This window comes from Chrysemys picta, chromosome 8 (assembly GCF_011386835.1).
Source record: "Chrysemys picta bellii isolate R12L10 chromosome 8, ASM1138683v2, whole genome shotgun sequence".
NCBI lineage: Eukaryota > Metazoa > Chordata > Testudines > Emydidae > Chrysemys > Chrysemys picta.
In genome coordinates, this window is record NC_088798.1 from 87,842,915 (window position 1) to 87,868,513 (window position 25,599).

Here is a 25,599-nt window from a genome sequence, read left to right on the forward strand (position 1 = left end):
ATTTACAACAATTACTAAATAGCTCAGTTTTAATTTAATATTTTAAATAAGTGATATTTTCAAATCAATGGTAATTTAAAAGCTCCATCCAGGTTTTGGCTTACTATTATAAAACTGGGTCAATACAGGAAAAAAACATGCTTAGCTACAAGCTAGCAAAAATACCACAACCCTATCCCAATTCAAACCCCACAATATTTGAATAGTATGTCTGCAGAGATATTTTAAACCTTTCCTAGATTCAGAGACTCCAGTACAGCTTGAGGACCTTTTTGCAATCACTGTAACATAAGGTGACCAGATGTCCCGTTTTTAAAGGGACAGTCCTGTTTTTTGGGACTTTTTCTTATATAGGCGCCTATTACTTCCCACCCCTGTCCCATTTTTCACAGTTGCTATCTGGTCACCCTACTTTAACATCAAGGATAATTGCATCTCATTATACTAGCACCAGAAAGCTACTTTGTGAAACCCACAACAGGTACTGAACCAGGCAGGTGAATTTTACTTACCTCATAGTAAAAGTTAACATACCAAAAATATTAAGACGGTTTGCAAGTAGCTTCCAACTAGCCTCCCAAGGGTATCAAGATAAAGTCAAGTAGTAAACCTCTGGTGCCAGGGTGCCCAAGAAAAAAATAATGATATAAACTCTATAAGACAATGTTAAGATTAAAAGCCTTGCATTTTTTTTTAAACCAGTCTCTTGCAAATTTGCTTTCTTGTTTGTAGGTTACTTATGTTTATATTCATTTAAAAATACCATCATTCGAAGGTTACCTCTGGTGAGAGGCCAAAATACAGGACAAAAATCACAAATCAGCCCAACAGAAACATCAAGCCTTTATTACAATGAAGATAAATTATACCACAGAGGTTAGCTTGCTTCCACGGCCACTGCCTGTCACACTCACTGGCTGAGTGGAGAGACGCACTTCTGATAGATTTACTAACACCACAAGACACCCATTGGACACACCTGTAATTTGGGTTACAGGCATGTGAGCATTTTGATCCAACTTTGAATTGCTTGCTAGACTGATGTTGCTGAGAGTGAATGGACCAGGGTAACCAACTTCCTTATAAGGGAAGACAAATAATGCACTTGGAAAAAAACCTACTCTGGGCATAAAGCTGTCACTGCAAAAGGGAAATCAAATGACTTGTTTTTTCATCCACATTTTAAACATCTCACCAAAGTGGAAATGTATACCCTCAAGTCTATTTTCATTTGAATAAAGTGATTTTACATGTTAAATGATTGCTGAACCCTTTTATTGGTAGTTGCAAGCATGGTGTCACAAAGCTTGAAAGCCAGCTTTTTAATAGGAGCAGGCCTAGCTCATGCTATCTGTTGTTATTGTTTGGATTTTGAACAAAGTTGATGGAGTATGAGCCAGTTGAGGAATCCTGTTTGACCTGGAAATTTTCTGTCGACAGGCCAAAGGGTCGAAGAACCAAGTTCCCAAGATCTTTCAGCTTACCTGAAATGCAAAATTTAAAAAAATATTAAACATATAACTCCAGCTTGAGTGTATAGGTGGGTTGAAAGATACAGACGCTCCCCGAGTTACATAAACCCGATGTACACAAATCTGAGCTTACAGGGAAAAAAAAACAGAACGCTTGCGTAAGTCGGGGAGCATCTGTACTGAATTATCCATAGCTCCAGAGGCTGGTTATACTGTCTGAGACAGATGCAGTAGAAATCTCCACAGCCCATTCAATCCTTAGCCTTTGAGACCAATATATTTTCCAATTATTGAGATGTAGTCACTTGTCCACGAGGAACTAAAAACAGACCAGCAAGCCAATTGCATATTGTGTCCCCAAGAGCCTGATTCTCAGACGCTGGAGACATGGGGATTATATTTTAACTGGCTGCCTAGAAGTGGCTCTATTTTCCCTTACCAATCCTCAAGGCAAGACATTACTTTAGGGCTTGGCTACACTTGCAAGTTAGAGCGCATTAAAGCAGCCCCGGGTGCCCTAACTCCTCAATGTGTCCACACTGGCAAGGCATGTAGAGCACCTGGACTCTGCAGCTGGAGCACTCCTGGTAATCCACCTCCACAAGAAGCATAAAGCTTGCTGTGCCCCGGCTGAAACACCCGGGCGTCAGTGTGGACGAGGTGTTGCATTACTGTGCTGTGATCGGAAAGATCCCATAATCCCCTGATTCCAGTGGCCACTCTTCTTATTGTTTTGAAATCGGCTGCAGGCATGCAGATATCCCCTTTCAAAGCTCCGTTTCTGACAGCCGGCATGCTTATCTGCTCCGGGACAAAGCAAACCATTACTGTGGAATGCTGCTGTGTGTGTGTGTGTGAGGGGGAGGGGTCTGCTGCTGTCTGAACTTACTAGACAGCATACTGACACACACACAGCCCCCCCAAAACACACTGTCTCTCCCCCCACATACATACAACACACTCCCTGTCACACTCCACTCCCCCTTCCCCCAATTGAAAAGCACGTTGCAGCCACTTGCAAACTGGGATAGCTACCACAATGCACTGCTCATTGTGGCGTTGCAAGAGCTGCTAATGTGGCCACGCCAGTGCGCTTGCAGCTGACAGTGTAAACACACGGCAGCGTTTTCCCTGCTGCAGTCTCCAAAGGCCGGTTTAACTCCCAGCACTTTACATCTGCAAGTGTAGCCATGCCCTAAGACAGCAACAGCGAAGTGCTGCTCTCTCCCCAGCACTTCTATGTGGATTTAACTCTGATAACTGCACCATTTGTTGTTCCATTTCTGATCATTCTGAAAATTCTCAATTCCCACCTGGCTGTCAATTGAAACATCTTCAGTTTAGAAATAGGCTACATAAACATTCATTTAACTTTCTAACTAACCCCAGAGTGCACATAAATCAGTAAAACTGTGTAAATATACCCTTCTCAAAAACAGGTTTTGACAGTTCTCTCATTAGCTGGCAAACAGTGTAATTCCCTTGACTGGATTATGTTACACAGTGTTACTACAGTTAAATTATCCCTCTGGCCAATTAAGGAGCAGCATTAAACGACTTTGAAGAGAGTTCAATCCAGTCCTATTCTAACAAAGAAAATGGCCAAAATCAGAGGCCAATAGGACAATGGAAGGCGTAATAAAGCTCAGAAGACTTAATAAGGATCCTCAGATTTTCAAAAGGAACAGCCACAGACTTCAAACTCATATTTACTCCTTATTTGTGAACTATGATAAAAATGTACATGTTCTAGATAAGTATAGCCATGTGTAACGAACGAACGAAGAAAAGGGAACCTGGTCTGTACATACAAATGCATTTGCACATGCAGACTGAGAATTTAAGTTTCAGTGTATAACCGCTTACTGATCATTTTGTCTGTAAAAGCCTGGTATTTGGGCATGTAAGTAAGGACACATAATTGCATTCCCACTGTTGAAAATAAGGCCCTCTGTAGCCAACTTTAAAAACAAACGAACAGACAAAACTAACATCACCAGCTACTGTAACTGCAGTAGTATAACAGTAGTGTAACAGGTATTATATTTGGTACCAAAGTTAATACAAACTAGGGGTTTCTCCTATTGATTTAGTACTAATTTTTCAAGAATTAATATGTTTTGATTTCAAATTCCTGAAACTATTAGTATAATTGGCACCTCAGAAAGATGGTGAATGTGTTTAAGGGCTTGATAGTATCTCCTGAAAGTTTTCTTTACGGACAACAGGTAAAATCAGTCAAAAAAAAAAAAAGATGAAATTAAACAGACAAAAGGGAACAATACCCAATACTGGCCTAGTAACACCAGGCAGAGCCACTGGAATGACGCTTAGACAGCTGCAGGATCAGCAGTAAGCCAGACAGTTGATGTAGAAAGCTGGTTGGCTTTGAAGGAGATAAGAGGGGAAAGTCTATGCTGAATGATAAATGTAGACTGCTCCCCAGATAGCAAACAAGTTAAGTTTGAAGCCAGCGCTGGGTTTGAAGTAACAGGCTATTTACCCTCTTCAGAAGGGTTTTCTATCACTACATCTAATCATTATCAGCACAGCTTTCCAAACAGACAATGGAAATTATTTCAGGAAAAATAGTAAGTGGTGGAACAAAGGAGTTGGGAAAAGAACCACTACTACTATTTTTATTCATGATCCTGTATTTAAGAAACTTACAAATACTGCCCACACCACTACTTGCCAAGAAGGGTACGGATTCAGACTCCATTTTTTTTCAGCTAATACCAGTCATAAGAAACGTTCTGTTCTATGCTATTCAGGTTCTTCTTCACTCGTAGAGAATATGGTTCATTACTATGCATGGAAGTTTAAAAGCATTCAAGATATGGCCAAGTATGGGATCTTGGAGTCTGATACTAGACTACCATGGACACCATATTTGGCTTCTTCTCTTCTGTTACAGAAAGGGGAACAAGCCTCTGCTTTTTAACATGTCCTGGAAAGAAGTCTTCTGCGCCAACTCCCTACTTTTCCCAAGCAGCGTAACCCTCATCTTTGCCACTTAAAAGTTCCTCACAACAACGTGCAGGACTTTGCCCAATAGTTAGGGCTTTACTATTGAGCCTGATTGTTACAGTGAAGCAGTAACTTCACAGAGTGCAGAGTTTGGCACCTAATGCATTTAGCATTTGTCAAATCATATTAAAGGAACCCATGATAGTGAACATTGCCTTGTCTGAGAAATGTTACTTTATCTTTGAATTTCCTAGGTTCTAACTTTACCTCCCATTCTTGGAAGGTAACACGCACACTCCACAAATACGAACCTGCAACCTTAACTTCCTCATCACACAACTGAGTGCGTGGGGTGGTGGGGCATTTCTTAAACATACTTAAATATATCCCTTGCATCAAGGATGTGCAAGCTAGCCTGAAACAAGCTGTTCTTATGCTACACCAGGGGTCGGCAACGTTCGGCACGCGGCTCGCCAGGGTAAGCACCCTGGCGGGCTGGGCCAGTTTATTTACCTGCTGACGCGGCAGGTTCGGCCGATCGCGGCCCCCACTCGCCACGGTTCGCCGTCCCGGGCCAATGGGGGCGGCAGGAAGCGGCGTGGGCGAGGGATGTGCTGGCCGCGGCTTCTCACCGCCCCCATTGGCCCGGGACGGCGAACCGCGGCGAGTGGGGGCCGCGATCGGCCGAACCTGCCGCGTCAGCAGGTAAATAAACTGGCCCAGCCCGCCAGGGTGCTTACCCTGGCGAGCCGCGTGCCGAACGTTGCCGACCCCTGTGCTACACATTGCTAATAAGCAGCAAAGAGAAATTTGATAGCACTTTCAGTCAGAGCTCTCAGTTTGAGTACAACTTCTGCACATCGTTTCAAGACATCAGTAGCAATAAACTACAAAGGTCACGAATGTAATTACTGGTGAATATGGAGCGCTGCAGGAGAGTACCCAGAGTAATTTCTGGAAACTGTTCAGATCTTCTTTCAGTTTCAATGAAAATGAAAGTTACCACCACTGGTCTTGTCACACTATCCCACTAACAATATTGGTCAGCAACCACAATGGTTTATTACTGTCTGTTTATCACAGTCTGTTTAAGCAGGCTTACATACATAAGCAGACCCTCTTCTAGATATATTTTGTTTAGCATGCTGCAAGTCAAGAGATCAGGCACAGATTTTACAAGGAGGGGAGTCAAAATAAGAACATACACAGACACCAAAATTATTCTCTCACTATGATTTAAGAACTATTGTACAAATTCATAGATTATGAACCCAGATGGGGCCATTGTAACCATGTAGCCTGGCTTCCTGTATAATACAGGCCATGGAACTTCCCTGAATTAATTCCTGTTTGAACTAGAACATCTCTCTTTATTATATCTATGTCTGCTAGAATGAAGAGAAAATTTCGGTTCTTCATGTAGGTATTTAAAGACTATGAACAAGTCACCCTTAACCTTCTCTTTCTTAAGCTAAGTATATTGAGCTCCTGGAGTCCATCACTATAAGGCAAGTTTCCAATCCTTTAATCAATCTCATGGCTCTTCTCTGAATGCTCACCAATTTATCAATATCTTTCTTGAATTGTGGACACGAAGATTGGACACAGTGGTGGTCTCATCAGTCCCAAACACAGAGGTACCATAACCTCCCTACTCCTACTCAAGATTCCCCTGTTTATAACATCCAATGATCACATTAGCTCTTTGTTAAATGACTTCACCACCTCTAAATGACAACAGTTTCATATTTTGCACTGTGCACCATGAAAATGATGTAGCAGCACACAGATCTAGGCAGGATCAGGGCCCCATTGTGCTATGCACTGTACAAACACCTGATAGTACAAAGTAGCTCATATATAGTACATTAGATCTCAAAATGCTTTACAAAGTAGGGAAGTATTATCTCTATTTTAAAGATGGGGAAATAGGTGGAAAGAGATGACGCAGCAAGACTATGACAGAGGTGGGAATAGGACTCCGATCTCCTGAGTTCTAATCAAGTGGAACTAAAAGGACTGCTGTATGCTATGACAGTATTTCAGATCAAATTAAATTCCATCTGTAATAAACCAAAAATGCAGCACTGTTTCCACTGTAATTTAATCAATCTCAGAGGATTTAGGGTTTCGGGGGGGGGGGGGGGGGGTGATGGGGAACAGCAAGGAAAGATAAAGTCAGTTGCTTTGAGCACATCTCCATTCCATGCAGTGGCTGGTCTTTCAGAAGTATAACTGAAGAAAATCATCATTACTTCTACATCTATACTCCTATTTTCTATATAATTCAGATCTCAGTTCAAAGGGCTAATTCACTAGTGGATATTCCTTAAAGAATTTAGGAATTTAGGTCTTTGGAGATCAACATCAAAATTCTGCAGTCCTAGGATAACTATACTTAGACAGAAACGATGCCAGTATTATCAGGCTTTCAGCTTATTTTATCCAGAAAGACCTAGTCTATATCAGAGTAGCTGGTTTTCAGGGCAATCTTTCCATTTAATTCAATTTCCCATCTGGATTAATTGAGACAAGGAGGTCAAGTGAATTGGCTAAGGTCACTCAGTGAGAGGCTCAGCTAGATTAGCTTCCTGGTACCAGGCCTTTGCTTTAACCCCACTAATGAACTATTAAGACAAGTAGTTTATAATTTACACTGCATCCTGAAAGCTTTTTGGTCATAGAACTTGGAAGTTCTTCATAGCGTCTATGTCATCAGGATAAATAGCTACTATTGTATTTGGAAACAAAGAATTGGTCATTGCTTAGCTTCAGTCTTTTGGGTGAGCAGTGTCTTTGTCTAACAGTGGAAGAATCTTGGCATAGTTTGGATCTCTGGCACATTCTTGGAGCCAGTTGTAAACAATTTACGAATCATCCATGCACTGCAGCTGGCTCAGGACCATGCAGATAAGTCCTGTGTCAGGAAACAGTGAAGGGCCTTTTCTAATCAGAGTTAGTGTGTTGGCTCTTTTCCGGTCAGACTGAAGCCAACAAACAGAAAATAACTCTCTTGGTATTCTTACTTGCAAGCTAAGCCATTTGTTTTGGAAGCCAGATGCTGTGTGATATATCTGATAGTTCAAGCCCTCTCGCTCTAGAAATCTGCTCAATCATTTAAGCAGTAGTTGGGTCACAGTCCACCTTCAGATTTAGTCTTTTTGAGACATCCATAGCGGCCACTTTTGTTGCTACTAATTTAAGTCTAAAATGAAGTGAAAGAAAGACTTACTTTTTCCAGGAACTCTGGCCCAGACACAGTTCCTTCTGCTTACAGCACATAAACCCATCATTGTAGTAGGACACTCCTCCCCCTCCCCCCCCACTACTGGATTAAGGTTTGTATGTATCTCTCTCTCTCACACACAATCTCCTAAAGAATAACTGTGCTTGAAAACACAAGTGACTCAGCAACAAAGGGTATGGCTACACTTGCAGATGTAGAGCGCTTTGAGTTAAACCAGCCTTTGTAGAGCGCAGCAGGGAAAGCGCTGTAGTCTGTCCACACTGGCAGCTTCAAGCGCACTGGCGTGGCCACATTTGCGGCACTTGCAGCGGCATTGGGAGTGTTGCATTATGGGCAGCTATCCCAGCATGCAAGTGACTGCAACGTGCTTTTCAAATGGGAGGGATGGGGTGGAGTGTGAGAGGGAGCGTGTTGTGTGTATGTGGGGGGAGAGAGAGTGGGTTTTTGGGGGGCTGAGAGCATGTCAGCATGCTGTCTTGTAAGTTCAGACAGCAGCAGACCTCCCCCTCACCCCCCACCTCTCTCTCTCTCGCACACAGCATTCCACAGTAATGGTTGCTTTGTCTCGGAGCCGGCTGTCAGAAACGGAGATTTCAGAGGCCATATCTGCATTCCTAGGCGAGTTCAAACAATGACAAGAGTGGCCACTTGACTTAAGGGGATTATGGGACATTTCCGGAGGCCGATCAGAGCGCAGTAACGCAACACCTCATTCACACTGACGCCCGGGCATTGTAGCCAAGGCGCAGCAAACGTTATTCCTCTCACCGAGGTGGAGTACCAGCAGCGCTGTAGCCGTGGAGTCAGAGCGCTCTACGTGCCTTGCCAGTGTGGACGGGGAGTGAGCTAGAGTGCCCGGGGCTCCTTTATTGCGCTGTAACTCGCAAGTGTAGCCAAGCCCAAAGTGTTCTTACCTAGGGTTACCATATTTAAAAAATAAAAAAAGAAGACACTCCACGGGCCCTGGCCCCGCCCCTTTCCCGCCCCAACTCCGCCCCTTCCCCAAAGTCCCTAACTCCCCCTCTTTCCTCCCAGCCACGCGAAAAGGGCTGCCCGAGCACTACCGGCTTCACGGTTTGCCGGGCAGCCTCCAGACCCTGCGCCCCTGGCCGGCGCTTCCCCAGCGCAGCTGGAGCCTGGGAGGGGAAGCGCCCAGCCAGGGCCGCAGGGTCTGGAGGCTGCCCGGCAAACTGTGAAGCCGGTAGCGCTCGGGCTTCGGGCAGCCCCTATGCCTCCGGACCCTGTGCCCCCGGCCGGGCACTTCTCCTCCCCGGCTCCAGCTGCTCTGCTCCTCCCCTGACTCAGACTTCGGCTCTGTTTAAGAGCTGAGCTGCCCGAGCCAACGCTACCGGCTTCGGGCAGCCCCCTTGCCTCCGGACCCTGCGCCACTGGAGCAGAGCAGCTGGAGCCCGGGAAGGGAAGTGCCCGGCTGGCGGCGGGGGTCCGGAGGCAAGGGGGCTGCCTGAAGCCGGTAGTGCTGGCTCGGGCAGCTTGGCTCTTAAACAGAGCCGAAGAGTCAGGGGAGGAGCAGAGCAGCCGCGGGAGAGGAAGTGCCTGGCCGGTATTTTTCCCGGACATGTTCGGCTTTTTGGCAATTCCCCCCGGACGGGGGTTTGATTGCCGAAAAGCCGGACATGTCCGGGAAAAACTGGACGTATGGTAACTCTATCTTACCTCTCAGCAGTCAAGTGCTTATTTGTCCTGGAGCAATGTCAGGTTTTCTCCTTTCAGAGAGTTAGTGTTTGCTCACAACAAGGTCATTTTGATGGACATCAGTCTTGACATTTTAAAAAGCATCATTCACACATACTCTACTGTGTCCACTCTCTACTTAGAGTTTAACCATAAGCATTTATTAGACAATACATTATAGCTATTTACAGATTTCCCCATTAACCTCTCAAATACTGCTGAAATCAACAAATGAGGCATAGAAATGTGTGTAATCTATTATCATTCAGCTAGATGAAATTTAACTTCCTCTGGCAATCATGATCAGTAGACAGATACACAGGAGTATACTTTGTTAGTTTGTTTATGAACAGATCTGATATTCATCACTATTGAGTCTTGTAATTCTTCTAATATGAATCTGCCAATGTTACCTGTTTTGTTTAGAAATCAAAAGATAAGCAGAATAGTGCTTTGAAATTTCTCCTGTTCTACATAGCAAACATAATATTAATGGATTTAAAAAAACAAGGCATATTAATTTGCATGATGAGTTTTCATCGTGAGCAAACTACTGCATTTCTAACAACGTAAGTGAACAAGTTAAAAAGAGCAGGGCAAGTCTGCTCCCCTCCCCCAGTCATGCGTTAAAAATGAAGCAAAAAGCAAGCTCACAACTGATGTAGATTTAGTTGCTGACTATTTCACATGATCTCACATTCTCCATACCTGTAATATCAGGGCTTAGCAGACTAGTCAGAACTTCATCAGAGCGTGCCTTCTAGCAGAAAGGAGCAATTTTCATTCTCTTAGGCACTAAATCTAATGAACGTTTGCTGATCTCATATAGCTGGCAAAAGAAGAAGTGCTGAGGAAAGCTTGTGAGAAAGGAGGTCAGGTGCTCTGTTTTGATAGGCTTTCCTACTGGTTAATAATGTGATTATGCACTAAGCACACTTTGCAGTGTTCTGGTGTGCTCCCATTTATGCCCTTTACACAGAGGTATCCATTACTTTTTATACGATTTGACAAATTTAATGACCAGGAGTTGGGTCAAATAGATTGGCCAACAGTGCAATCTGTACAATTCTGCCTACAGATTGTATAGATAGTTTTGGCAGTTTGATACTTCTCTTTTCTTTTTGTGGTACTACGCAGAAAACCTGTACTGCTACCACATAAACCGCAAACTGCTCAAAAAACAGCATTTAGCTCTTAAACTTCCAGTAAATAGGTGGGTTATGGTTATCATCAATGAATCAATCAAAAGAGAAGCAGCAAATAAAAACAAACTGAGATGGGTTACTGCATGTTCATGTCCTATGCAGTACAAATGTAACTATGTCTGTCCCAGGGGTGAGGTAATATCTTTTATTGGACCAACTTCTGTTGGTCAGAGCGAAAGCTTGTCTCTCTCTCATCAACAAAAGTTGGTCCAATAAAAGACATTACCTCACCCACCTTGTCTCTCTAATGTTCATGTCCTGGCAATTTAAGTTAGGCATAAGGTGTTCACATTGAGGAAGTCAAAAGGAAATAAAAGTCATGCAAATATATTGTATATCTGCAAAGATTTGCATAAGTTAAGCTTTTGCCATCTTTGTGAAATTGAAAAATAAGCAGAAGTTAGTTTCAAGTGATTATTCCAACAAGGCAAGAGGCAGCAGTCATCTGCAGAGGCTGGCTGGAAGCATGAAAATCATTTAAAGTGAATGCCAGTCTTTAAGTAGTTCTACAGTAGTTTAAAGCTTTAAGGAGAAACAGGCATAGTCTGACACCAAAGTGGTTTTTATGTTCCCATCTTTATTCTGTCAGTGGTTTATTGCCACATGCACCAACACGTTCACATGCAAAAATTCCCAGCCAGGCAATCCATAAGAAAAATCCAGGGAAGAATGTGTACACTGACTTATTTACACACAACTGATTAAGATGCTGTGGTTTTGCGCTCCTGGCACATTGTGCTGTAACAAGTTGTAGCAGTGGAATAAGAGTAAGCTGGAAACACTCTATGCAACACCTGGGAAAGGAGCAACTAACTCTACATATTAAAATGTTGAGGTTTGTTTATACCTACATGTAGCTTTCAAGACAAGGTATTAGTTTGCTGATTTAAATCTATCCTTGGGGACAAAGTATATTTCTAACTAGAAGAATAAAAACCTAGGAAATTGATGTTACTGGTGGCTTTATCCATCTAAAGTGAGAATTCACTGTGGTGGACAGAATTTAATCTGTAAAACCACATGGTGAATCCCTACCAAAGAATGTTGTTAGCTGCTCTCCAGTACCCTGATCTTGCAGAGACTTAAGTGCATACTTAGTTTTTACAGGAAAAGGGGCTAAGTTGCCAGAGCTTTGAAGAGATGCACTAAATATATTGCACTCTCTTTGACAGCCCTTGAGAAGAGGACTGGGGCAGGGGCATTCTCATTATTAGCACCCAAGGTGATCTACCATGTACTCACTATGTAAGTGCCCTAAGAAAGGTGGTGAAGAAAACAGTTGTCAAAGTAGCTACAAATATGAGAAATTTTCAATCCCTAAAATAATTAAAAGCTTAAATCTAAAAAGTTATTTTTAAAAAAGGACCAAAGCTCTTTTGTTGATGCATAATGCATGTTTGACAGGCAGAGCAAAGAGTCATGAAAACTAATTTATGTTTCAGACAGATGAGGATTGGCTGGGTGAGATTTGATGTAGCTAAGTCTACTGCAACAAGCGAAAGAGCTTGAGCCTAGAAAGCACATACAGGTGGAAGGGGCTTCAGGTCCCCCTCTAATTTCATACTCACTAATTGTAGTAACACTTATCTATCCAGAGTAACTCTAAAAAGTCAGGGTATCTTGTGTACACGTTTTAAGTGTATGACCACAGCACATCCTTCAAATGGCCATGCCTCAAGACTCCTATTCCCAGCTGGAGTACAGGGAACTTTACTGTGAAGTGACAAGTTCAGGGACTAGCCTGATAAAAAAAAATCAGTATTCCAAATTTAGTTTTTAACTCTCCTATTGTGCCTATGTATTACAAGGATTCTCCAAACATATCTGCTGCAATAGTGATTGCAAATGGAACAAATAAAATAATACTTACGTGTTACAGAGTACTATTCATGACACAAGACACTATGTCAAGCTCACAGTTTATGTCAAGCCCTAAGACTACTATATCAAATCAGCGTCTCTTGCACAAGTAAATTTACTGCATGTAGGGTTGGATGCCTCATCACATCTCCCAGGAATCCAGTCAGCACTTGGCTGCGTACGCCCATGCAGCTGTAGATGACTGCTGATGGACTTAAGTCATTGCTCAGCTCTGAGACTAGGGACTCTACTCCTCATTTGGAGATAAAACTCCCAACAAAGGACCAGAGTCTGATCTCGGTTACACCAGTTTAAATCCAAAAGCCAGAACTTCACTGGATTTAGTGAGATCAAATGTGGCCTGAAGTCTACTCTCTGCGCAGGATAGGGCTTATAATGATGGCTTATGTTGCTAAGGCTATTGTTTTAACACAGCCTCAGATGATTAGCAATGAAATCTTTCTGCCATCAGTACCATTAGCAATCATTCTGACAGAAAAACAAGTCCCAAAAAGCTCCAGAGACCCTTTTCACAGATAGATATCTAACTTACTATACTCAAACCTAACCCCAAATCCTGAAAGCAAATATCCTCCTTCTCGAATTATCCACCGTTGTAATTTATTTAGATCAGCACCACACTTTATATTTTATTGATAAATGTTTTCAGCCTCTTACAAATATGGCTGATGAAACTGGTGATGTGCAGCAGCTCTAGAAATCCTTATTATGTGCCCATTCACTTAAGCCTACTGGGAATAGACAAGTACAGAGCGGGAGTAGCTTGAGGACTCAGCTTTCAGCCTCACTGCTCTACAGAGAAGAGTTCAATTTAAGAAAACACTGACTTCAGCAGCAGCTCTTGAAACAATCCTTCCTTCCTAATTTTTTCAGGGATTACACAGCCTCACAGCGCACAAGACAGATGGAATGTTTTTACCCAGGCTCTTACTAGATTAGTCAAAGGATAGAGGCCACTTTAAAAAAAAAAATCACACATGTATGAGAACTTTTTAGCTACTATTGTCAATCTGAGGTGACTAACCAGATTGGTAAAAAATTGTTTCTAGATTTTTCAGTCTGTTTTGTGCATTCAACAGCACTGTGTGTTGTGTCCTGTTTCAACACAAATGAAACAGTTTCAGTTTGTGCCCTGTGTGATCACTTGCCCTTTTATGTATGCATCTGCCAAACAACATTAATAATAAAAGGAGAGAGGATTTTTTATAAAAATAATAAAATAAGGAAAATAAAATAATAAAAGCACCAAAAGTGTCTGGACAACTCTGGCAGGGGCATAGTGCCGACCAACTGCACCAACTTATTTTCAAACTGACTAGATTTCAATTGACAGTATCCTTTAAATACAAGGGAAAATGCAGTATTTGGGCTGCTGAAAACTGCATCCAATATTCTAATTACTATTTTTAAAAAAGTATTCTAAGCATCCAATTTTCATTTGTGTTGAGCCAGGGAACTAGACTTCATACAAGACGATTACTTACACTCATGAATACCACATTTGAAAACCAAATCATACTTGACCAATGTGTACTAAAATAATAATTCTATTTATTTTTTGTGAGCCATTTCCTTATTTCTGAGAATTGCATACAGGTGCTCAGACACTGCAATCACAGGGGCATATAATTACTTAGGATCTGATTAAATCAATGAGACGACTGTTTTCCCTGAACAATTTCATTAACAGTACCCTTTGGCATAGATTTATCTGAGAGGCAGCATGGTCCAACAGATAGAGCATTGGGTTGGAAGTCAGGAGACTCTTCTATTTCCAGAGAGCTTAATGACCTGCTGTGATGCTTTGGGTAAGTCACTTCACCTTTGTGCCTCAGTTTTCCCATGTGTAAAATGGGGATATTGATATTTACCCTCCTATTTGAGATCCTCTGAGATCTATCGATGGAAACTGTCACAGAGCCAAGTACTTTCTCACAGCCATTCTTTTATGCACAGCAGATTCAGAGATGCATAAGCACTAGAGCTGGCAAAACAGCTTTGTTTGAAAAATTGACACAAAACTGCCTCTAAGAAAAAAAATGTGTCCCTGCCAAATTTGGTTTTGAAATTTTCCAGTTTAACAAAAATGGAAAAATTTCTGCAAAAGATTGAAATGTTTCAAACAATTTTATTTTTGTGTGTGGAAAATACTTCACATTTTTGGACCAGCTGGAATATGCACTTTACAAACAAGATTTGGGTAATTTTAAAAATGTCATCCCATTAGGAAACTGGTAGAAATAGTCTTTTAGATCTGAAGGGAAAGGAAATTTGGTATTTTTATAGTCCCTTGTTCACATTTATCTTCAGAGTTTGGTAGAAAAGAAAACTGACGTTCTTTACGCAGAGGAGACTGAGTTCTTTTCTAGCAGGACAGGTCAGAAGTGTGACACATCGGCAGCCCTATGAGGTGAAAGACTGCATGACAGAACTATGTGTGGCACAAGCAAGGAAGAGATTCACTTTTCATGAGTACTAAAAAAGTGTCTTGGATAGTTGCTTATTTAATTCCTCAATAATGGTTTCAGCAAGGCAATTTCTAGCAGCAGAGTTTTCCATGGCTGGAGAGGAAGGAGAGGAGAGAACCGAACTCCCCCCCCCAAACAAGCCCCTCCCCCAAAACCAGACATCTAATAAGATTTTTTCCCCCCATTTAAACAACAAGTGCTTTCGGAGACTTGCCCACTTTTGTCTACAAAGAATTTTACCTAGTCATGCAGTTTTGTTATTTCTACAAAACTTGTCATAAATTTTACTATGCATACAAATTATATGCATGAATTACTTACCTAACATTTCTGACTTTAATCTTTCATTCCGCTCTTCAATCTGTCTAGGTAATCGCTGAAAGAGTATAGAGAAGACCAGATTCAGAAGGATGCTTTTGGCAATCTTGTCAGATAAACGTATATACTGTATTTTGCATACAAATACCCAGGACATAGGCCCACTATTTATGAGCTAAAAGAAATGTAGATGTTAAACAAAGGTGCTTTCATCTTGTTTAGAAACCTAACGTCTGCCCTATTAGATAGGGGGAAAAGTGCAGTGTTCATTTATAAATCATTTTTCATTTCTATGTTAAGGCGGTCAGATGGTGCCTATTTGTTTTCTAGTATTTTAATTGAAAAGCAAATAGAATTAAAAAAAAAAAAAGAATAAAAATCTATTTTTAGCTACATCTCCAGCGTGGCATTTATTAGTCTTAATAAAAAAGACTGTAAAAAGCCAAGTGCAAGCAGGCTCCGTGTTTAAGTTATGAACACAGACATATTAGGTGTGTGTGTGAGGGGAGATTGCTGGGAATCTGGGTCATTTGCATGAGATTGTAGAGAACTTCCATTTTATGAAACATTAGAAAATTTCAGATGCTGCTTTTGCCAATGTTCTTTAAATCTGCTATTTATGCACCTGAGGATCTCGTTTGAATGAAGAAGCACCTTGTTATGCAAGACATGACACAACCAAATCTGAGAGATGACAGAATGTTAGATCAAGGACTCTATCCTGCATGTTCCTCCATGGTGGAGGGGAACTCCAGCACCCATGTGAAGCCCCACTGTGCAGTATCTGGGTCCTAGTTACATACTCTTCTTACCACTGGTGCAATCCTCAACAATAAAAGCGTGCAAGTTTATTTTAAAACAAGTATATTAGACAATTTTACACACAGTCTTAAATGTCTCTAACAGTTAAGGATTTCTTTAAATTATGCCTAAAACAGTTGCTAAGCGATCAAGTCAGCTCACACCCTTATAGTGCATTCTACAATGAACTCTTGCCAGATGAATACCATGAAAATATTAATGAGAAGTTTGTTGCATTGTAAGTGTATACAGTATTTCACCAAGACAGAATTAAGGGATTCACTTTACCACGTTGGTAAAAAAAAACGAGGAACAATCTAATGTACATTGATTCATAGAACCATCACTGTTGGATACATTTTAATTTTGTTATAACAATGTAGTATGGAATACATCCATTCATTGTACATCACATATATATTCCAAGGGTTTTTTCTTGATTTTTTCTGTTGGGCTCATCAGCTTATAACTGAGCATTTGAGGGAGTAATTCTATGCATTGAAGAACTACAATCACAACTCTTAATGCTAGCAGCTCTTCTGGCTGGAGACAGTCCTATGAAGGAGCAGAGATAGAATAGCTCCAGCAGTAGCCTCCACAGATGCATAAATAACAATCACTGCTTAGGATAACAGGGGAGGAATTAATTTCCCACCTGCTCCTGGAACTCTAGAGATAACCTTTATACATATAATTCACTTTTCAGGGGGGATAAGTGAAAACAGCCCCTTCCCTCAAGTATAAGCAGGAGTTGGGAGTGAATGAACGGGGTATTCAGAGGTAGTGGAATCTCAGTTTCAGCAAAGGGTGGAGATACCAGGTAGGAGGGAGGGTACAGAGTGTTCCAGATTCCCCTAACTATAGGTAGTGGGTTCCACGCATAGTTGTAATATGTCATTAGCAATTCCCTCACCTAGGTAAGCACAGTAGATCCCTAATACTAGCTTTGACATAGACTTAGTTATTAAGAATCCATATGACATAATGATTCTGCAGCCACAGAGATGAGTGCACAAGAAACATCTACAGTAACAAAAGTTGCTATTTATACGCTATTATAAAATTATCAGAACATGTTTTAAAAGACCCAGACCTCTCCAGTTAGAACCTGGCACCGCACATTTGAAATGTCGGAGAATTTTGTGTTTTGTTGGTCTGGATTATTTCTATACACCACCACCATAAAAAACTCCGAAAATAGGGTTACAGTTTCAAAATGCTGGATTTTAAATTATTCTTTTCTTGTAACAGTTTGCTTCTGAAGTTGGATCAAGAACTAGAACTGAAGTTTGCTTCCTTTGTTACATTCTGTAACTTAAAGCCTTTCTGAGCCATTATATGTAGGTTTGCTAGCCTGACATTCTTTTTATCTCTCTATATAGTCTATATAAATAAATATTTATTTATAACAAAGAAAGAAGCTCCTGTAGAGAGAGAGAGAGACACTTCTAAAGATTTCTTTGCAGACTGGTAAAGACATGAGATTACAAATAGCATTGGATTGTTTGTTTTGTTTTTGTTTGTTTTGCTTTTAAAAGAATGTCTTTGAAAAGTCTAGCTGCCTTTACTGTGCTGTATTAGAGGCTTGGCAGGTATGTGGGGGCAAAGATGCCCCTCTGAGTTTCCACCATTACTGCACACATGGAAGAGTGTCTGGCTATGCCAGAGCTTCAATACTAATGAGAAAAAAATAGGCTAAAAAAAAAAAAAAATCAGAAAAACTGCAGCAGAGAGAAGTCTTTTAGGGTATGGAATAGACTCATTTTCTAGAAGCCCCATTGCTCATTTACAGCTAGATCAGACAGTTGTGCAGGATAATGAACCAAAAACTAGCCAGAAAGGCTTTTCAACAGATATCCTCCAGGGGGTGGCTCCCACAGAGGAATGCAAAAACCTAAACTCCCTTCCCTCCCCTCAATGATACTGATCCCCACTGAACTAGTTATTTCTGCTAAAGTGAGTAGCAGTGTTAGTGAAAGACCCAATGTTAACATTAAAGTGTGCCACTGCAGTGGTGTGTAGACAAGCCCTCAGTATCTTGCAGTACTGCAAATTGGACTAAAGTAAGATAGGTGACAGAACAGGGTATGTAGGCATCACTTAATTTCTCTTTAATTCCTAACTACAAAAATAAGGATAATTATCCAACATTTAAAGCACTTTTGAAAGCTACACATCAAAGAGACCACTGTGCCCATCTCTGACCAGTACAAGGTTGTGAGTGTCTCATGTGTCCAGGTGTTGAGTGTCTCATGCAGTCAGGTTCTATGGGCATTAGGTACATTTTCACTGGAAAGGGTCTTTTGTGATTCTGAAACTTACATTAGATTGGTTTTGCAGGCAATACATTAGTAATGAGAACCAATTTCTATGGCCTAGTTTACACTTAAAAGTGTTACGGGCATAGTTATGGTGGTTAGGAGTTTTATTTTTTTTTTCAAGTCACCCCCCTACCTGACATAGTTATTTCAGCAAAAGCCCCACTGTAGATGCAGTTATACCAACAAGAGGCGGTCCTTGTGGCAGTATAGCTTATTTTATTCAGGGAACTGGTTTAAGCAATACCGGCAAAAGAATTCTTTAGCTAGTATAAAATTGCATCTCCGCTAGTTGCTAAACCAGCAAACCCTTTCTAGTGTAGGCAAGGCCTATGACCATTTAAATAAGAGAATTTTCAACCAGCCAAAAAGCCTTCTTTCTTTTTTTTGGTAACATACTGTTAAATTTAGCATTAATGATGGCCAATGGTTCACCAACCCTGGTCTGTGGAACACTTGTGGTGGTCTATTGACACCTGGCTAGTTATATGGCTCTTCTCTGTTTTCAGCTGAGAAACTGCATCTTGATTCATTAGGAGGGATTTTGACAGTCCCACATGACACACACATAAGCAAACTAGGGAAATGCAGCCTAGATAAAATTATTATCAATGTGGGTTCACTACTCAGAGTAGTTCATCAATGGTTTGCTGCCAAACTGTGTGGGTGTATCTACTGGTATCCCATAATGATCAGTCCTGGGTCCAGGTCATTAATGACTTGGATAATGGAGTGGAGAGAGTGCTTATAAAGTTTGCAGATGAAAACCAAGATGGGAGGGGTTGCAGGCACTGTGAAGAAATGGATTAGAATTCAGAACGACCTTGACAAGGTGGAGAACTGGTCTGAAATAAACTACAGACAAATGAAAAACCAAATACACACCTAGCCAGTTATTCCCCATTTTGTAGTTAGTAATACTGCTGAAGAGGATCTGGGGGTTATAGAGGATTACAAATTGAATATGAGTCAGCAATGTGAAGCAGTTGTAAAAGGCTATATGATTCTGGAGTGTATTTAACAGGAGTGGGTCCTGTAAAACACAGGAGGTAATTGTCCAGCTCTACTTGGCACTGGTCAGGCCTCAGCTAGAGTAGTGTATCCAATTCTGGGTGACTTACTTTAGGAAAGATGCGGACAAATTGGAGACAGTCCCGAGAAGAGCAATAAAAGGTTTAGGAAAGCTAACCTACAAGGAAAAGTTAATGAAGCTGGGCATGTTTAGTATCAAGAAAAGAAGACTGAGTCTGGGACCTAATAATAGTCTCAAACAGGTTAAGGTCTGTTATGAACAGGACTGTGATCAGTTCTCCATGTCCACTGAACGTTGGACAAGTAGCAATGGGCTTAATCTGCAGCAAGAAAGATTTATATTAGAAAGTTTTTCCTAATATTTATCTATAAGGGTAGTTAAGCTCTGGACGCAGCTGCCAAGAGATTGTGTGAAATCACCATCATTGGAAGTTTTTAAGGAGAGGTTGGACAAACACCTGTCAGGGATGGTTTCGGTTTACTTGGTCCTGCCTCATCACAGGGGGCTGGACTTGATGACTTCTTGAGGTCTCTTCCACCCCCTACATTTCTATGATTCTGTCATTAAGATGCATTTAGATACACCTTATATGCTTTCTTAATATTACTTTCCCATATAACCAACTGCAGTAGGCATCACACAGAGAGGTTACACAATTTTGAAGGGGAAGTGGTCTACAGAGTCTTGAATGGAAGAAGCGTCCATGAAACGTTCTACAGAGATGTGGTGCACTATATCAGAGTTTGAGAAACTTTGCTATCGCACATTAAGTTTTTGCACAGATTATGTTTTATAATAAGCTGTCTTACCAGGAAACCAGAACTGCAGTATGTACCAGACATTAAATCAGTGAAATGCAGACACTTTAGAGAAATAAAATACCCCAATATCCCTACATTGCAAGAAGAGTGAAGGGCTGCACAAAAACTAGGAAAGACCCTGCTAAAAAGAGAACAAGTACAATAAGAGCAAGGATGAAAAATGGTTGAAAAGAAGAGAGTCTATGTATTATAAGAACACACATGTAGTTTAGGGAATATGGTGCTAAAATATAGGATATGCTAGAAGCTACAGAAAGTAAGAGAACCACTGCTTTCTCGATGAAGGTCACCAGAATTTTTAACTGAATTATTAGATTAAGAAGTTATGGCTTCAGCAAAGAGGAAATGATAAACAAGGATAATATTAACATATTTACACATGTATTTCTAGAACATAATAGCCCCAGCACATCTGTTACATATGAAAATAATGATGTGTGACAAGCTTGTCAATTCACTAGGCTGTTGCCAAGAGCTGTGTGCTTAGGAAGGTATTCTGCCCTCATCTAGACATATGCAACTTACATTAGCATTAATGGGACTTATATATACACATATCAGTGGCAGAAGAAAGTCCTACTTAATAATACAGTCCTGAAAAAAGTAGTTTCAGGTATGGTTTCAGGCCAAGGTTCTCTCTGGTTGTTTCCAGTGCTACTCCTATAGCAGCATAATGCGTTTTTAACAGAAAATGAAATTTATTTTAAGTTATACAGGGCCAAATTAGAACATTAAAATTACTTAAATTGATGCCCAAAGTGTTTTTACATCAAATTGAACTATACAGAAGTCTAAGTTTAAGCAGTTTTTAAAACCAGCAGCAGGTTTTAAAATGTAAGACCATTCAATTATATGATCAAAATGTTCAAATTTGGAGCCTAAAGTTATTAATAGTGCTGGACAAATACACGAAGACATGCGTACAAAAACAGTCCCTGCCCCAAGGAGCCTGCAATTGATACAAAAAGGGTAGGAGAGGGAACAGGCACAGAAAGGTCATGCGGCAAGTCAATGACAGAGCTGGCATTAGAATTCAGGTCTCCTCATTCCCAGTCCAGTGTCCTATCCACTAGATCAAACTGCCTCTCAGATACAGTTTTAGAACTAAAGATGGACACAAAGGGGCTTCAATAGAGCTACACCAATTCACATGAAGTGATCTTCTCCATAACAGGGAGTTAGTATTTTGAATTCAATGCTAGACCTACATGTTCAAAATTTGGGGTAGGTGCAGGTAGTTCAAGCCAGTCATTACTGAAAGCTTCAAAAAAAGATTCAGCTCACATTCTTCTTTTTCCCTCGGAAGGTGTGACTGAGCCCCATGTTAATGTTAAGTGCATTTTTTTAAATAAATTTTAAAAAGTTTACACATCTGACCCTAAAATTAAGTTCTTAAGTCTTGACCTAACTGACCTAACTCAGTGCCTCCACTTTGCTACTTAGGGAGCCCTACCACTTCACTTCTTTAAGACTGGGGCCCCAGCTTCAGCACTCTTTTCTCCCCCCACACTGGCTTCTTCAGTAGATCCCAATAAGCTTGAGCTTGGACCCCTACTGGAGATTTATCCTCTTGAGAGGTATACAACCTGCAGATATTTGCTGTGACACAGGACAACGTTTTCAAAGCAAATCATTATTAGTCAACTGGAATACAATAGTTAGGGCTATTAGGTTCAAAGGGCAAATCAAAGCCAGAACGTGCGTCTCACATAACTTGCCAGCTTTCCCTTGTTTAGTTAGGTCGGTGCCGCTTTGTCCAGGCCTGCAAAGCAAATTATATGCTTGCTGCAAAATGTCTCTAGCCTTCCCGGACCAATCCCGGACTGAAAACCTATGTTCTACCATGCTGGAACATTATTCTCTTCCATGTCTCGTAACACCTCAGTCTTGTGTCATAGATTCCAGTCATGCTATTTTCACATGAACTCTCCTTCCCCTCCCCTGCTCTGTGTTGCAGGTAGGAGGTGGTTGTTGTCAGACAGTCCACTTGGCTGGCAATCATTAAAGTTAATGGTCCAGTTGTTGGTCTTCCACTGTATCTCCAAGATTGCCAGCATGTGAATGAAGCTGTTCTTGATAGTCCATTCATACCAATCCCGACATGTCTATGTGACACACCCAATCACTTCTACCCTTCACAACAAGCAATATGTATGGGGAAACTGAGTCACATACTTTTTAATAAAAATACAGAAATTTCCCACATTCTCCACAACATATCAAAAGGTAACTTCAGTAAACAATGCATATAAAATAGAATCAAGTACAGCCAGCAAGAGGAAAACAAGGAATGTTTGAGAACTTCAAACAACAAACATAAAAAAATTATTATATAGGAAAAAAAGCATATTAAAGAGAAAATGGATAATGCCCAAGGAAAATACCTCAGGCCAAACTACAGACTGAGCGCTCTTTGTTTTACATCCATATTAACTGCAGTTTTATTTCAAGTACTGAAGTAGTTGGATTTTTAGTGGGGTGGAGCACTTGCAGCTAGCTCCCACTGCAGTTGATTGAAGCTATAGGTGATCATCTCAACTTAAAATACGGTTACTTAAATTTAGGTGCCTAAATATAACTTTAGATGCGCAATTTTAGGCATTGTGAACATTTTGTCCATTCTCCTTAAACTAGTAATCAAAAGTAGTTTCAACCCATACACCCATGCTGTTCATAATAGTCACAGGAACGTGCATATCATTTTATAAGCAGATCATCAAAACTAATACTGGAACTCAGAAACAATATAAATGAATCAGCATTCCCACTTACACAAAAACAAACCCATAAACCACAATCCCAAGGGCTAGAGAACATGCTGTAATGAAAAAAATTATGCAACGATGAAGAGGCACTTTTAAAAATACCACCCAATGCTCCTCTTAGAAATGGACAGCTGCTTGGGGGTATGAGCGAAGGGCCTCCAAAACCCAGAATTCAAAAACAAACAGCTCCAATTTTGTAGAGGGCAATCATCTCTGAGCAGTTTTTGGGAGCTACCTTCCCCTGGCAGCATGCTCCCTTAAGGGCTCTACTGTCCCTTCACATGGCCTTGACAGAAGCATGAACTATCTTCCACTTGAAGAGCCAGTGTGCGATGGAATGCACCCCTGTAGTCACACCTACACACTATTATAATAATCTTTGTACCAAATATGCCTTGTAAGGTATTATTTGATACCTTACAATAATAATGGTTAATAATATAATGGTGGAATGTATAAATTATATGTAAAGTTATGAATTCTCCCTGAATGATGCTGGTGGCACATGTTCAAACCCACATAGCCCCAGTTAGGCAGAACTGCTTACGCAGGTCTCAAAAGGAATGTGTGTTTACCTCAGTTTACATACAAGTTGTAAAAAGGGGGGAAGGCAGGAGATAAAGAAAACCCGCATTCCAGCAAACAGGTAAAAAGAAACATCATGGAACTTTGTTCACCACCAGTCATCATGTTGTCTTCTTTACTGTTTTAATAAACTTTGAGTGGTAACCTTCAGGAAAATGCATCTCAAAGTGGGACTGGACTAGAAAAGTGAGGGGGTAAAAGCACCCCAAGTTCTCTCTCCGTCTCTTTCACCTCAGAGGACAAAAGAACACAGGCCATTGGACCTTGGGAGCAGATCCTCACCTGAAACTTGGCCAGCAATTCTACTGGAAACCTGAGGTAAGAACTTCACTTTGAACCAAGTCTAGTTTGTTAAGTTTAGCAAGCATTTTATCTGCATTTCTCTTGTAACTTGAATGCCTCATTACTTGTACTCGCTTAAAACCTCTCCTTGTAGTTAAATAAATTTGTTTTATTCTTTAATCAAAACTAATCCAGTGTTGTGAAGTGTGTGGGTAACTCCATTTAAAGTGGCAAACTATTGTAGCTTGATCCCTTTACAAGGGCAACAGACCTAATATCTGGACGGCCAAGGAGAGGGCGGGACAGTGCAAAAAACACACATTTTTGTGGAAAATACCCAGGACTAGGAGCATATTGGAGTCACCCTGCAAGCAATAACCAAGGCTGGTGGAAGCAGCAGGCTGTGCTGACAGGCTGCTGCAGTCAGAACTGCTGGACCAGGACTGGAGCTGTACACAGACATGCTGGGTGTGACCTGCATGCTGGCAGGCTGTTTGTGAACAACCCAAGCTGGAAGCTACAATAGCAAAGCATTGCAAGGCACCCAAAGTTGCACGGCAGGGGTGACACAGCCCCTCACTGGTCTGGACTGCTCTGAGGAATGTCACACAGTGGAAAATACAAGCAGCCTCGGAGAGGAGCAGTCAGAGTACTATCCCTTCCTGCCTCCCCGGACATTGTACAGACTGTTTCTAATCTATCAAATCCACCACCACTTTTCACACTAAGAATTAAAGTGCCAAATACCATCAGAAAAGCACTTCCGCTGGCATTTCACACAAATAGCTGCTTAAAACTTGGAATCAACAGTCCATGGCAGTGACTAAATCCCCATCGACTAGGGACTGTATACAGGTCAGATTTGGGTTCCAGGGAGTTTTAAGGGTTTACCTTTATTCTTCCAATCCATACTGTCCAAAAACCAAAGAAAACATTCCGAGTACTTATTTACACCAGTGGATATGACAAAAGATTCTTTCAAGGTACCTTCAATCCCACAGCTATTTGTAATATTAATTGAAGAGGACATGGGATTTAGTACTGAACTGCACACCTCATTTTGCTCACTAATGAAGAAAGCAGCTAGATCAGGAGGTGCTTCTGTTTATGACCACAAGATTACATTCCATTAAAACGAGAGGACATGCTCTTGGATGTAAATAGCAAGCTTAAACTGCTATTAGCAAAAAGAACTCAAAAGTTTTCAGAAACAAACCACTCAAGATTTTGAACAATCTTTTAGGTCTGCCTCAGAGTTATCAGTTTAGCTACAAGCCTATTTTCTGGTGTCCTCAAAAATTACATGATCAGGACAAAAGTGAAATTATTATTTTGAATTTCAGTTATTTATGTCCATCTCCTTCAGAAAAAAGAAAAGTGTGTTGTAGAGACGTTTGGCCAGAGTCACTATTCAGAAGAATGATTGCAGTATAATACTTATGTCTTACAGTATAGTGCTTTTCATAAATTCCAGCCCACTGAAGAACTAGCAAAAGCAGTGTTACTGTGCATCTTTTTTTCTGATCTACCAATTCCTTCCATCCCAAATGCCTTTGCACATTACTTCTGCAAGAGTGTGGAGGTGGTGTGGGATGTGATTTCCGTTCCAGGGCCAGGGGCTCAAGTGCATGGTGCATACTACACATGCCCCGCCCCTGAACACTTGCTTGGCACATATATAGGTGTAACAACAAGTCAGAATTTGAATCAAGATTTTTTAGCTATTTATCTGAATATTATA

The 25,599-nt window shown here is 41.0% G+C and overlaps 1 protein-coding gene across 5 annotated transcripts in view; it reads right to left on the minus strand.

Moving 5' to 3' along the window:
• Positions 1-830: 830 nt before the first annotated feature.
• Positions 831-25,599, minus strand: part of TTC1 (tetratricopeptide repeat domain 1) — a 49,907-nt gene continuing 25,138 nt past the window's right edge. For 4 of the 5 annotated variants that reach the window (XM_005298006.5, XM_005298004.4, XM_005298005.5 and 1 more), the window contains exons 7-8: positions 15,257-15,311; positions 831-1,484 (exon numbers count right to left, since the gene is read on the minus strand). In XM_005298006.5, the coding sequence (XP_005298063.1) occupies positions 1,348-1,484; positions 15,257-15,311 (192 nt within the window). In that variant the 3' untranslated portion in view covers positions 831-1,347. The remainder of the gene's footprint in view (positions 1,485-15,256; positions 15,312-25,599) is intronic. The other variant, XM_042850797.2, reaches the window with a different exon arrangement.